The 14,891-nt window shown below is 48.5% G+C and overlaps 1 protein-coding gene across 1 annotated transcript in view; it reads right to left on the bottom strand.

Moving 5' to 3' along the window:
* Positions 1-14: 14 nt before the first annotated feature.
* LOC119502417 (retinoic acid-induced protein 1) overlaps positions 15-14,891 on the bottom strand; it is a 78,411-nt gene continuing 63,534 nt past the window's right edge. Inside the window, exons 2-4 of the mRNA XM_037793375.1 lie at positions 8,017-14,606; positions 6,006-6,055; positions 15-893 (exon numbers count right to left, since the gene is read on the bottom strand). Coding sequence (XP_037649303.1) covers positions 707-893; positions 6,006-6,055; positions 8,017-14,529 — 6,750 coding nt within the window. The 5' untranslated portion in view covers positions 14,530-14,606 and the 3' untranslated portion in view covers positions 15-706. The remainder of the gene's footprint in view (positions 894-6,005; positions 6,056-8,016; positions 14,607-14,891) is intronic.

Genomic DNA, 14,891 nt, shown 5'->3' on the forward strand with positions numbered 1-14,891 from the left:
TCTTTTTTTTTTTATTTTTAATTGAATTACAACAAAGCCTGACATATACCAAGGGGGGTGACGCCATGATGTCGTATAGTCATAATGCACATCAAAATACATCTCCGAAGATAAGAGCATTATAGTAAAATACTGCGTCCATTTTTTTTTTCTTCTTCAATATCAGAATATTTAGAACCTGTAAAGCACATTATCATCATGTACAGTTTCCTTTTTTCTTTTTAATTTTTGTTTTTAAACACAAACATTGAGAGAGAGTACATCCAGTGGTTGGCTGCTGCTTTTTTGATGCGATGATGCTTCTTGAAAATGGAGATTTCTTCGCTCACACAGACACGTAATGCACAAACACACTGATGGTGATGATGATGACAATGGTGATAGACACACTCACGCACGCGCATACACACCTCTTGGCCCGCAGACAAAGGTGGCCAGAGGGACGCTCCGGTCCAATCAGTGTCCACCAGGTGTCTGAATATGATAGCAACCCATCACACACACATTCCTCGCTCTGCATTTCAAACAGCCCCCCCCCCCCGTGCACTGGGCTCTAGGCTTCTCTAAAGTCTATCCTCCCGTTAAACAGCGCCGCTGCCGTCCAGTAAAGGGGCTCAAGTTGGGGAAAACACATTTCCAGGCCGGGTTCAGGGAGCAGCAGCGTTTCTCTCTTTGCAGAGGGTTCGTGTTGCTCCTCGCATCCACCTCAGCGCAGCTTTTTTACCCCCTCCGGCCGGCGTGCCTGTCCGTCATCAGTCATCACCGTGTTTTCTAGGTTTAGGTGGCTGTTAGGACAGCATCTTTGTTTAGCCTCGCTGGATAGGTGGTGCTCGCCTGGTTGAGAGGTGGTGGTGGAGTTGGTGGAGGTGGTGAACTGGAATATCTTACAGGTCCTGTAGAGAAAAAGGGAAGAGACATGAGTGTTCTCATCCCAACTCGTCATATACTGACGCTTTGTCAGACCCCTCGGCGTCACTTTTCGGTCGTATTATGCTTAAAGCTTCAGTAGGCAGAATATTTTGGCATCATTTGGCAATATTCAGCATATTGTAATTCAAGTGTTCTGAGAGAGACTTCTGCACCTCCTCATGGCTCTGTTTTCAGGCTTTAAAAAAATCTGGACTTTGACCAATCACAGGTTATTTCAGCGATTCCTATTGGCTGTGCTCCGGCCATGTTATTTCCTCAAGAGATCTGTGTGAGATCCTGTGTGCCTTTTTTCACCCTTCAAACTACGTCGCCACACTCCCGGCGCACATTCCTCGGAGCGTTTACTGTTGCTACGGATGGTTTTACATTGTAGTTAATTGGAAACCCGGTGCGTCTCATACCAGCGCTACAGGGTGCCTCGTGCGTCAGTATCTAACGCCGACATTTGTGACAAAGCGTCCGTATTTGAAGCCCTGGGAATGAGAACGGGCTGGAGATATCACCATGAACCTTCCCTAGTTGGTTATTTACATTAAAGTGGGGGTAGGCAGTATATTTTTGGCATCATTGGGCAAAAATTCCATAATAACCTTTCAGCTTATTGTAATTCAAGTGTTCTGAGAGAAAATTAGACTTCTGCACCTCCTCATGGTTCTGTTTTCAGACTTTAAAAAATCTAGCCCGTGACGGGAGACTTTGACCAATCACAGGTCATTTCAGAGAGAGAGCGTTCCTATTGGCTGTGCTCCTGTCATGGCTGTGCTTCTTTCACCAGATTTCACATTGGCGGCGTCACAATCTTTTTCATTTTACAGCTAAACTGTGCACTACAAAATGATTCTGAAAACATTTGAAGCAAGAAATAGACATTAACGTAACATAATATTGATTCATATTTGATCAGCGCTGCCTAGTTTGACCGTTTGGTCGGAGTTCGCGAGTGATTGACAGCCGGCTCTCATAGACGGTAGCTGGACAGCAGATCCCAGATCAGCTCTGACTGCTTGTTTTCCTCTGGTCTGTTAAATCTTGCAGATGCCGTTAGGAGCACCGGAGGACACATGATTTTTTTCAGGTTCCCTGTTTTATGTACTACTGTCACGATATAGCGACTGTTTTATAAAAATAACTTTTTTTAATAGTATTTGCTCCAATCTCGCCTACTTCAGCTTTAAAGCAATTATTTTTTGTATTTGAATAATGTTTGAATATGCAAATGAGGCATTTTCTAATGCTATCTCTTGGTGAATTTAGGAGAAATCTACAGACGCAAATAGACAAAGTAGTAAGATAAACACCTAAATGTGTATTATGGATGTTTTCTTCCCACTAGTTCCACTAGTTATAGAAGCAAAATAGCCCAAAATCTCAAAATTGACCAGTGCATGAAGAAAAAGATATTTGCCCCTCAAGTCACAAACACACAGAGAGGTTTTGAGGTATTGCTTCATTTGGTCTCACATCACTGCAGAATATGAACCTTCGTGTTCTGTTGTGTCTAAACTGTTATAGAAACTGTGCAGTGTGTGTTTTGTATGAACACAAAAGCTGCAGGTATACTGCAGGTGGGAGGGAGCTCACATGTGAGTGTTTCTGTGCAGATCTGCAGGCATGGCAGCGAGCTGGCTGGCTGCAGTGTGCAGGAGATGGATGCAGCTGGCCAGTGAACCAGCTCCACTGTGAAAGACACAGCGGGAACGCCTACTAATTGCACTGGTGTGGTGGCGGCGGCGGGCGGCGGTGGTGGAGCGCTTTCTCTCCCCTTATCCTCCTCTGCAGGCCCCCCCCCCCAGTATCTCTCTGAACTTGCCAGTTGCCCGTCCTCATGGCCTGGACACAGACCAGCAGCATCTTTTTATCTCTTTCTGCCCTCTCTTTCTGTTTACCTCCCTAGAGTAACTCACTCGTTTAAACCTTCAATCTCTCTTGTTTTTTTCTCTCCATCACCGAGTGCTGCCTATCTCTCTCTTGTTTCTCTTTCCATCCCTGTCTCTTTCATTCTGTCGCTCTCTGATGTAACTGCCCCCATTCGTCTTTTGTTCCCACTCAGCAACGCCACAAAAAAACACTGTTTTTTTTTCCCTTCTCCCTGCTCGCTGTTTGTGTGTGTGTATATAGACGTGAGCTTACAGGTAACCTGTTAATGAACCTGTGTGGACGTGTCCCCTTGTAGAGCTGCTGTGGAGAAGCCACAGCTGAAGGCAACATGTGTGTTTCATCGATATGTGTGTGTTCCAGAGTGAACGCAGGCGGAGGGAGGATTTCAGAAGGGGGGGACCCATGGGTGGGGTGGTTGTGTGTGTGCGTTATGTGTGTGTGTGTCTGCTCTTCCCTTTGATTAGGCTGCTCAGCGTAAATTGGCGCGGCACAGACCCACACAGACCCTCAGATCCCTCAGCTGATGACAGCTCTGCCTCAGCCCGCTAACAACAATCTCTCTCTCTCTCTTTCTGTCTTGCTCTCCTTTTTTTTTTTTGCCTCCCTGTTTCACATACTCTATTTCTGCCGCTTAGACGTGGGAGTTGAGGTGAGGAGTAGAGAGGAGATGAGAGGGAGGAAGGGATGAAATATGGAGGGGAGCTCGCTGGAGATGAGAGGTGAGGGAGCTGGAACAGCAGGGGAGCGCACAAGCAAAAAATAAGGGGGGGGTGGGGGGAGAGAAATAACAAGAGGAGGAAAGGAGAGAGGAAAGGGTGGAGGAGAGCAGGCGGTGATGCTGGGTGGGGTGTTTTGATCAGCAGCTTTTCATCGCTGTCAGTCTGCACAGAGGAGAACAGGAAAAGGAGGAGAGAGAGGGAAGGATGCAGAGAGACGAGGGAGGGAGGGAGGGAGGGAGGGATGCGACTGCCACCGCTGCCTCAATGCACCGCTGCTCCCCGCTGAATGTCAGCATCTCTCCCTCCTCCTCCTCCTCCTCCTCCTCCTCCTCCCTCTGCATTTGACCTTCCTCGCTGTGCTGCAGTGTGAATACACCGCCACCAGATGGCGTCTGTCTTACAGGAAAGTAGACTGCATGGACTAACGGGTCATTATGTACCTCTACATCTGGTTCTCTCCTTGTTATACTGGAATTACACAAAACTGATCTTGTCACAGTTTATTTTCAAAGGGGTCTCTTGACCTCTGACCTCAAGATATGTGAATGTGAATGGGTTCTCTGGGTACCCACGAGTCTCCCCTTTACAGACATGCCCACTTTATGATAATCACATGCAGTATAAATGTGTTATTTTCACCTATTCTAAAATGCTGTATTTGAATATTTCTGCATACTGGGGTCCCTCAGTGTTGAAATAACATGAATTGGGTATCACTGTAAAGCTGAGACTCTTGTGGATCCTATGAGCCCAACTGTATTCATGTGTGATGATGTTAGTCCCCATAGGAGACATTTCATTGTAGTGTAGACCATTTTTTTTAAACCTGACCTCACTGTATAAAATGACCTGTGGTGACCTCTAGGATAATCACAACCTCATGAAACTTTACAGCCACAAACTAGAGACCTAGAGCATTCAGAGGATGGATGGCTTTCCTAGCTAGATTGACAATAAGGGAGTTTCTGAGCAGTTTACACAACAGAAGTGCTCGCCATCCAATCGCAGAGAAATGCAATTCTTGCAGAAATCTCCAAATGTCAAAAGTTTTTGATACAAAATCACAGCATGGCTTTTTCTATGGCGTTCCTCAAGGTCTTGGTGTCTTAATGTGGTAATTTGCAGGGATTATTGATCATTTTTATCAATTCTCGAGTGGTTAAAAATGGTTAAATTTAGCACCAAATCTGTGTAATGAGCAAGGGATCATCATTCATCATCATATACTTCGATCATAATGTTCTAAACCCTTATACACTTTGAAAAAAAATCGGTATACTCAGTACAAGCCAAGTATACTTAAGTATACTTTTGAACAGAACAAAAGTAAACTGAAAGCATACTCTCTTATTTTAAGTTTAAAAGAAGTATACTAATAGCACACTTGAATAAACTTCTTTTTGATGAGATCCTGACCGTCTTGGCATGAGAGTACTAGACACAAGTGTGCATCGAACACCAACCTGAAGCATCATGTTTCCCTCTTTTGATTCTTTCTCTGTTTTACAAGAGCTGACAATTGTGTTTTCTGTTCTGCACTGTCTCATCTATCCAGCCGCGGTGCTGCTGCTGCTGCTGCTTGTGACAGCAATGTGTGAACTACATTTTTTTTACTGTGCTGTGGGAGAAAATAATCTAAATGCACAGCGTTTTTTGGAGCAGAGAGGCTATAAGTGTTCAAATGAGAACACAAACCTGTGCACACTTACTGTACATGAAAACACTAATTACCCTGGGAGATACTAAATCATCTCCATCTAACCCTCCCTCTTTTCTTCTATGCATGACTCACTGTTAAAGGATAACTTTGGTATTTTTCAAACAAACCATATTTTGTGTCTAAGTGACAAATGGGGACTATAATTGTTCTTATTGGTCCAGTATTGAGGGAGAACGCTGCAGCAACAGCAGCTTGTAGTTTTATTGCCTAAACCTAATTTTTCTTTTTTGCCTAAACCTAAAGAAGTTGTAGTTTTGTTGCATAAACTTAAAGAAGTTGTAGTTTTGTTGCCTAAACCTAAATATGTTGTAGTTTTGTTGCATAAACCTGAAGAAGTTGTAGTTTTGTTGCCTAAACCTAAAGAAGTTGTAGTTTTGTTGCATAAACCTAAAGAAGTTGTAGTTTTGTTGCATAAACCTAAAGAAGTTGTACTTGTGTTGCCTAAACCTAAAGAAGTTGTAGTTTTGTTGCCTAAACCTAAAGAAGTCGTAGTTTTGTTGTCTAAACCTAAAGAAGCCTTTTTGTTTGTGTTCAAAACGTGACGTTTCATTCAGTTTTACATGTTAGAACGTGTTACTTTTAAGTTTGACTTTCACTTTTACAATGTAGCAGGCCCCTACTGACCCACATCTATGGTGTTCATCGTGACTGATAACGCCTATTTAATGGCCTGATAACAGTCGAATCGGCTGCATATTTAAAACCATCAACATGGATCATATCAGGTTTGATTTGCATTCATTATCTTATTTCCTTACCTCATGTTTAGGACATTTGATGGAGAAGTCATCCTCGTGGAATGTGCAGCCTATCGGCAGAGAAAGAAAAGGAAAAGGAGAGAATAAGCTACAGATGGACAATAGCAATGAATGAAACAAATAGCTTGATGCAAATACACAACAACAACAACAACCCCCGCCCACCCCTCGAAAATCCAGATAAATGACAAAGAGGTAGGTTTAAAATGAGAGAGAGAGAGAGAGAGAGAGAGAGAGAGAGAGAGAGAGAGAGAGAGAGAGAGAGCGCGACAGAAGAAAGAGAGAGCGGATAAGTTGCGACGCAGGCAGACAGTCAGATATGGCCGGTGCACTCAGCAGGATTAAAAAGGGTCCTTCGCTCTGCTCCCTGTGCTGGCGAGGCAGACATGGCGGGCCTTCTAATCCTCACACTGTACTTCCTTGGCATGAGGTAATGTAAGAGGAAGCCATACAACACATGTGCTGCTGACACACACAGACACTATTGACACACACAATCATTGAAGGGAGCGTGGCATTCAAGCAGGCACATAACGTAGACTAACGGTGGTCCGTACACTTTTTTGGCCCTTCAGCGCCACGCCAGGGAACACTCCTCTGTTCTTAAGAGCCTCACAAGCGTGTTTTTGGGCTCATTCTCCGGGGGAATATTCCTTAAAGCTGGGCATACGCATACAATGTTGTTGTGTACTTCCTACTCCTACTGTACGAGTAGATCGTTTGCGATGTAAAGCCAAAACTCACGATGTATGTGCTCACACTGTACGGTCCGATCGTCAGCCACAAAAAAAGAGGCAACGGCGTAACGTTATATGAACTCCAACGGCCGGTCGGGAGGAGTTAATCGGTCCTCGGCCCCCACTGTACACTGCACAGCAAACGACGCCCGATGAAGCTGAAATCCGGTGGTTCTGGTTTGGAGCCACCAGTAGCCCTTCCTTTTGTTCCACGCCTCTTAACTTCTTAATGTTTTTGTACTTTGGAGCAGCAGAAGCTCACAGTTTTGTAATTTTGTGTTATAAAACCGTGCGCTAAACACGACTACATCGGCAGTCTTGTTGACATCTACAGGGTTGCAGTCGGGACTGGAGCTTATGGGCGCACCTCGCAAACTTACTGAAATCTCACAGGAACAAACGGTGTGGAGGTCTCGAATGAGAGAGGGGGAACTGAAGATGACACCCATATAAATTGTATTCACGACCTGGAAGTATTTATTCAGCGAGGGGCGAAAAAAAGTGTCATCTGTACGGACCATCGTTAGTAGTTTTATGTACGTTAACATGCAAACACATTCAGTCCCCAGCAGACAGCAGAATGGATGGACGCAGCCACAGGGGTTGTGGTCAATAATGCACACATGCACACCCTCCTCCCGTCTCCCTCTTGCACACTCCAGGATCCCACTTTCCTCTCATCATCCCCTTTATTCAAACCTCTTCTCCCTCCCTCCTTTCCTCTTTTTGCTCCCTCCTAGCACTCTCACACATCTCTTCTCACACTCAATAATGTTACTTCCTGATGCATTTCCCCCTCTCTCTCATTTTACCCACTTTCCCCCTCCCGTCCTCGCTTTCTTCCCTCTCCTTTCATTCTCCTACCTGCCTTATTTGTTCCCCTCCCCATTCCCAATTTCCCTCCTCGTTTCTCCTCCTTCTCCCTGGCTTTTCATCCCCTTGTTGCTCTCTTCTTCTTCTCTCTCTCTCGCTGCGGTCTCTTACCTATCTCTTTGGCGCAGACATAGTGGTATTTATGAGAGCAGCCTCTCCAACAGCAGCTGAGGGACGCCCCCACAATCTGGCACTTGTAGCAGCTCTGGGGTTAGTCAGACAGACGGACATATGGACCGAGAACCAACAAAGAAACAAACAAATTGACCGATAGAGGGACATAGGGGGGGAAAAAAGAGGAAAAAATGTTGAAATGTCAATTTCTCAAAGAAGCTGCATAGTATCTCTCTTAACTTCCATGAGCATGCACACATTTCAGAATAGACTAACTGCTGTCGTACCGTTTGGGCTGAGTTGTTGGCAGCCTCCCTCAGTCCGTATAGCCTCCCAGCTACCATAATTACCCCCTTGGTCCAGATGGCACAGTTTTCATGGGCCCAGTGCTCCTTGGCCTCTGCCTCCACTTGTAGCCGGTGGAACATGCTGTCGCCACCCTCTTGGTCACTCGAGGCCCCCGTGCCGACGGCCTGGAGCTGCTTCATCCTTCTGAATCTCTCTCGGAGAGTTAATCTACGCGGACCACCCTCCTGACCCATTCTCTCCACTCTCTCTGCCCGCCGGTGGCGCCAATGATGGTGCCTGCTACTACCGCCCTCTTGAGCGGACGCCTCCATGTTGCCCTCCTTTTCTGTGTCGCCTTCGCTCTTTGAGGAGTTGCTTGGTTCTTCACTGCTGCTGCTGCTACTGTTGGCTTTCTGCGACTCTTCCGTGTGCCCGGTCGTCAAGATTTTCCGTGGGACGCCATCCTCTGTGTAGTAGGGTCCGCACAAATCACCCAGGTCTCTGTAATTTGCTGGCTTTCCACACAGGCAACACGTAAGACACCTGTCAGTTAGATTTCTTCTTACCAGGGGTCCTTGCAGCATGGCTGCAGTGTGTGGCACTATTTTTGCAACAGTGAAAGGATTCCTCATTCGGAGTATGCCCTTTTTTCTACGTCTCTGAAATATTACTGCGTCCTCAGGCTTGTTGACTATGGCACACCAAGAAGAGAAGTCTCTGGAGTTGTTAATCCGCACATAAGGACAGAAAGACAGATTAGGATTTTGATGGACTGGTTTGCGTCTGATTCTTTTCACAGAAATGATCTCAGTCTTTTTTTCCGATATTGTTACTACAGGACCAACAGTGCATGTCTCTGGTTTGTCCTTGTTTTCTCTTTCCCGTCTTTCCATTTCTTCTTTTTCTCTCTCCTCTTTTTCATCCCGTTCGCATCCTGCAGCCCTCACTACCGCCTCTATAACCTCCATGGCGTCTTTCATCCCGGGCTTTGGCCCAGGCTTTTTGTGGACCTTCACCGGCTTGCCAGGAATCTGCTCTGATGAGGCTTTGCCTCGTTTCCTCTGAGTTGGATTTGAGGATGGTTTTCTGCCTCTCCGAGGTTTCTGAATGAGTTCTGTGCTGGTAACCTGAGGGGCTTCTGTGATCTCATCTGTGCTGATTGGCAGAGGTACTGTGGACTCTGTGGGGGTTACCTTCTCTTCTACCCTCTCCTGTTGTTGTTGTTCTGCTGTTTCAATATTTGTCTCCTCGACTGTCTCTGTTTCTTCTAAAGGGGCTTGGCCTTTTCTCTTCTTTCTCCTCTGTTTTAGGTGCATCTCATGGTTGTTTTTAATGGCCCTCTGCTTGGCTAGCCTTGGTGTTGTAACTATTAGACTCCCTGCTTCCAAGGCTACTATTGAGGCATCTGTGCTCTCCACCATGGCCCACCTCTTCCTTTTAGTTCTGGCGGACTTAGTGGCAGCAGAAGATACACCTTCTGAGGCCTGTTGTGTCCACTCTCCTGGAGCCCTGGCTTTCTCTGGGGCCTCTATTGAGCTCCAAACCTTGTCAGCTCCGACATCCTGCTGTGTCCCTGTGTGTTTAATGTTTTCTCGTCTGGTCTCCTCCTTCTTTACAACCTTGTCTTCCATCCCTTGTCTCACCTCCTCTGGCGTTGATGCCTCTTGACTCACCTCAAGTTTTTCTCGTTCATGCGTCACCTCCTTTTTTCTCACTGCTCCGTCTTGTTTAGACTCTATGCTTTTCACTTCTCCCTCTGTCACCTCAGTGCTATTTGTGAGCACAGGTGTTTCACCTTCCTTTAAGACATGTTGAGGCAAAGCCTTGCCAGTCACATCGTCACTTAGACTGCTGTCTATCTGGGGAATTGGGAGGTGTTTCTTCGAGCTTGGAGATGTAATTTTCTGCACCATGGCCTCATATTTCTGTCCTCTGCCTTTGCGTGGTGGGAGAACTTTTGTTCTAGTGGGGCATTGAGGAGGCACCACGGGCACATCGCTAGTGATGTCAGGTTCGCTGATGTTGGGAGGAGAGTCTTTGGGTGGGGGAGTGACCACAGAGACTTTCTTGGGTGCCCCTCGCTTTCTTCTGGGCCCCCGGACACTCTTCTCTTTAGGTGGAGCGACAACCTGTTCCAGCAGAGGGGGTTGAGGTGGTAAGGGTTTTTGTTTGGGCTTCGGTCCCCTCTTTTTCTTTACTGGTGTTGTGGAAAGTTCTGGGCTAGGTTTCCGTTTTAGCGGAAGGGATGTCTTTTCTTCAGATTGCTCAGTTGGTGCAGGTGGTGCAGGTGGTGCAGGTGGGTCTGCAGGAACATCCGTGTTTTTGACCGCATTAGGAACGGGAGGTTGAGTTTGTTCCACTGCAACAGGCTCCTCTACTAAAGGAGAATCATCACTGGCTTTAATTTCTGTTAGTGTCTGGGGCAGAGTATCTTCCGCTATTATTTTTTCTTTTTCTTTTGACAGTTTTTCTTGCGAGGGCTTTCTGGATCTCAAGACCATGTTCTTAACCTCCTTCTCTGGTGCCTTAACCTCCTGGTTTTCTTGTTTTTCTTCCTGGTTCACTGGTTTTACATCCTGGTTTACTTGTGATATTGTAACTTTTGGGCTCTTCCTGCCCTTGCTTTGCAGTCCTGGCAAAGGTTGAACGGTTTCTTCTTGTTGTACCAGCTTTGCTTTAGTAACTGAGCCTTTGGGGCGACCCACTGAGGCCTTGAAGGGTGCAGGGTCGTCGGGGGGCAAAACATCTGCAGGCTTGGAGCCAGGCTTTGGACCTGGCTTTAGAACTAGTTTTGGACCAGGTTTTGGTCCAGGTTTTGATCCAAGTTTTGGCCCGGGTTTTGGCCCAGGTTTTGAACCCGGTTTGGGTCCTGGTTTTCGTTTCACAGGAGTCTCAATTTTCGGTGGCAGCTCTGGTTCATTTGGCACAGGTTTTGGTCCTGGTTTAAGTCCAGGTTTTGGCCCGGGCTTTGGTCCAGGCTTTAGGCCAGGTTTAGGCCCTGGTTTTGAACCTGGCTTTGCTCCAGGCTTTGGTCCAGGTTTTGGCCCAGGTTTGAGCCCAGGCTTTGGACCTGGTTTAGGGCCTGGTTTTCTCTTCACATGAGGCTCAACTTTGGGCGGCAAGTCTGGTGCATTGAATGAGCGTGTGCACATTCTCGAACGAAAACCATCAGTTAGCGATTTGGGAGTCTGGCTCACAATAGGTTCCTGATGAGCTAGGTCCATCTGATCTGAGAATAGCACAGTCTTGCTTGGAGGCATGCAGGGTTTCTGTGTAGGCGAGGGGGCTCCTTCCTCCTCCTTTTCCCCCTCCCTCTCCAGGCTTAGCTGTCGCCTGATTCCCACACCTGAATGCATGATTCTTCTCCTGCCCCTGGCATGCTTACGTCCAAAAGCCCTCGGCTGAGCAGATGGGGCCACAGGTTCTGGCTTGGCTAAAGGGGTCACAGCGCTGGCGCAGCTGGTGCCCGGCTCCATGTCCTCGTCACCTTTTTTGGGGGAGGGTGGAGTGTCTGCCCAGGAGGGGGCTGAGGGAAGTATGGACTTCCCTGGCAGTTGAGGAGAGTCTGGCTCCAGCACTTTAGCATCACTGTGATCAATATGATCCCTGGCCTGAGCTGGAGGTGTTGTCTTGTCATTGAGAGCTGAGAAGACGGGCATAGCAGACTGAGGCTGAGGAGCCGTGTCACCAATGGCCGACTCCCTTTCGGAAGCATCTGCTGCTGCTGTTGCTGCTGCTGCGTTTGGATGGGCGGGCGCCCCTACTGGCTCGTTGTCGGTATGGATCTCAGTACTCTGATTCTCTGTCCTGCTGCAGAGATCTCCAGGAGGCTTTTCTTGCTCATCTCTGTCATTCATGTGCTCCTCAGTCGATGACATGTTCTCCCCTTCCTCCAGTTCCTCACTAACCTCTGCAGACAGAGGAGGGGAAAGACAATGTTGTTCTTTCTGTATGTCTCCTTCTTCCTCTTCATCTACCTCCTCCTGTCCACCCCCCTCCTCTTCTTCTTCATCCTCCTCATCTCTGCTCTCTCTCTTGTCTGAGTTGCTCTCATCCAAGGCCTCAACCTGGGGGGTTGGCGAGGTGTTCTCAGAGCTGTCCTCCTTCTCTGTGGAGTATTGATCCTGCTCAAGGTCACCTCGAGAAATGAAAGGCAGCGTTTTCACTGAGCTCTCAGATGCAGTTGGAGACTCAGATTTGAACGCCTCTGATTTCATCTCATGGACAAAGTTGTCCTTGTGGCTGGAGTCAGAGAGAGCTGCCGGGGACTGTTCAACAGAGTCTCCTGCATCAGGGTCATATTTGCTCTGGACACTTTGGTACACTGTCTCCTTGTAGCAATAGCTTTTTTCTGTCATCTCTTTGTTTACTTTGCTGTAGAGAGCTGGGCATTTCTCTTCATCTGACCATTTCTCCAGATTCTCTGTAGATTTAGTGTCTGAATCTCTCTCGCGGTCAGGAGTTTTATCCGTTGACACCTCCTCTTTGTCAGCTGATTTCTCCGTCCAGGCTGATTCTTCAAAGTTCTCCTTGACGGGCTCGTTGATATGCTGTATATCCGAAGGGGAGTCTCTTTCTTGTTTCATAGGACTGGGGATTGTAATGCTTGTAGGAGACCTCTCATCGCCAATGCTCTTCACCGGAGTACTCATGCCATCTCCTCCCTGCCCAGACTGGCATCTATTAGGGTCAGGGGTTAGGTTGTGCAGACCTGAGTCCCCAGACCTGGTGGACATATCGTCTGGAGATGTCATGGAGCACGAAGAGGTTGTATCCAGGCTGAGTTGTGTGTTATTGGGGGCCTGTGCTGGACTTCTGCCCTGGCCACAGTAATAGTAGCTTCTCTCCAGTTGTTCATCACTACTGCTGGAGTAGCCACCCTCGTGGAGCTCCATGGGCATTGGTTGGTGCTGTGGGGTAGAGTAAGGGTCCTGCATGGGGCCTCCACCAACACCACCACCACCACCATCTGGATATGGAGGACTTTTGTACTCCTCACCCTTTTTGACGGATGCTCCACTTCCAGCACTGCTGTTGCTCCCCCCACTGCTGCGCTTGCCGCCTTTCTTGTTGGCCACCAGGGCCTCTGAAAGCAGCAGCTGCTGGACGTTATTAGAGATGTTCTCTACCTGAGAGGTGAGGGCATTCAGGCTCCACAAGCTGGGGTTTGACAACAGCTTCTCCGAGAAGCGTTCTTTCATGGTGGGGACCTGCGGTGTGGTGGTGTAGCTGTGGGGGGCTGTGTGGGACACATTGGGTGAGGGGTGCGAGCGGGGCGGCATCAACATGGTGTTGGTGCTGGCTTGCTCCTGCATGCCAGCTGAAGAGGATGAAGAGGAGGAGGCCGCCCCAGGGGTCATGGGAGGTTGGCCATACTGGAACGACTCTGGATTGGTCATTAGTGGTGAAGGAGTGGAGCTGTACGAGGGGGAGCGTCCTACAGAGCGTGCAGGGGAGTGGCTTGAGGAGGGACTACAAGTCTGATAATACTGTTCTGGTGATCTGACCGACAGCTCTGAGAGACAGTAGTTTTGTTGGGGTTGGCTGTAGTGTTGGTATTTAGGGTGGGGCTCCTGTGGGTTGGTCATGGCCTGTAATGCGGGCTGCTGCTCATAACCTCTGGAGGGAGGCTGCTGGTAGCCGTAACTGTTCTGGGTCGACCTGTAACCCCCTTGCTTCAGATTGCTGTGGCTGCTCATTTGTCTGCCATACTGGGAGTTGGGGGGTATGTTGTAACCTTTATAACAGTGGGGCATGGGGCTGCACTTTTCCATGTACGGCGAAGGAGAGGGTGAGTGCTGGGGGTAGTGAAGGTGACTCTGGGGGTACATGAGAGGAGAGGGGGAAGGGTTAGGTGGGTGGGGCTGATGATGGGGGCTGGTATAGGCAGGGGTGGCGGGCTGGTGGCACTGGGTCTGGGTGTGGCCCAGCATCGTCTGGTCCATGTACTGCGAGGAGCCAGGTGCAGGGGTACCACCAGCCTCTATACGCCCCACCATCTCCGGATCATACTGTGCTAACTGGGCGGAGTCCTCCCATTTCTGCTGGAGGTGGCCCTCGCTCATATACTGGGCTGAGTAACTCCCAGGGCCCATGTGGTTAGTATAGCCACCAGGACCCTGTAGGTGCTGACTGGGGTTTGGTGGGGCCACTTTGGCTCCTCTGTAGGCTTTCTTTGCCTGCGAGGGTGCTGTGCCCCCATTCCCACTCCCATTCCCTCCACCTGGGTAGCCAGGGTAGGCTTGCTGGCTGTAACAGTCCTTGCTTCCAGTTCCTCCAGCTGGAGGCATGCTCGTGGGGTTCGCCAGTGAATGAGCCTCGTAGCCTGACCTGGTGTGCCCTGGGCCTGGGCCCGGGCCTGGATGTGGACCGGGGCCTGGGTGCGGGTGCTGGGGGTGGGGATGATGCGGATGTTGCCGGTAGGTCTCGAGGCGGGATAATTCATGGGGCTCCTGCTGGTAGCAGGGTTGGTTGCTCTGGTAACCACCGCTGCGCTCGCGGAAGGACTGCATAGCGCTCTCCGTCTGTAGCCAGAGCTGGGAGGGGGAGGTGAGGTGAGACGGGAAAGGGGGAAGGGGGGTTAGGGGTTCTGAAGGCGGGGAGAGAGGGGGGGGCGAGAGAAAAGAGAGAGAAAAATGATGAGGGTTAGTGCTGTTGATTCTGACGTTCATCCATCCTGCATTTCTTTCTCCTTTCAGATTCAAATTCTATTTTAACATCCAGCTGGAGTCAAAGCAAAACATTCAAACACATACAGGTGTGCACATCCCATGTAGGTACGGAATTCGTTGATTTTCCACCAGATTTTGAAGAAACTATGCATACTGTACGTATTGTACGTGTGCATGTGCATTGTCTGTGTATAAAATGGCCC

Source organism: Sebastes umbrosus, chromosome 14 (genome assembly GCF_015220745.1).
Source record: "Sebastes umbrosus isolate fSebUmb1 chromosome 14, fSebUmb1.pri, whole genome shotgun sequence".
Classification (NCBI taxonomy): Eukaryota; Metazoa; Chordata; class Actinopteri; order Perciformes; family Sebastidae; genus Sebastes; species Sebastes umbrosus.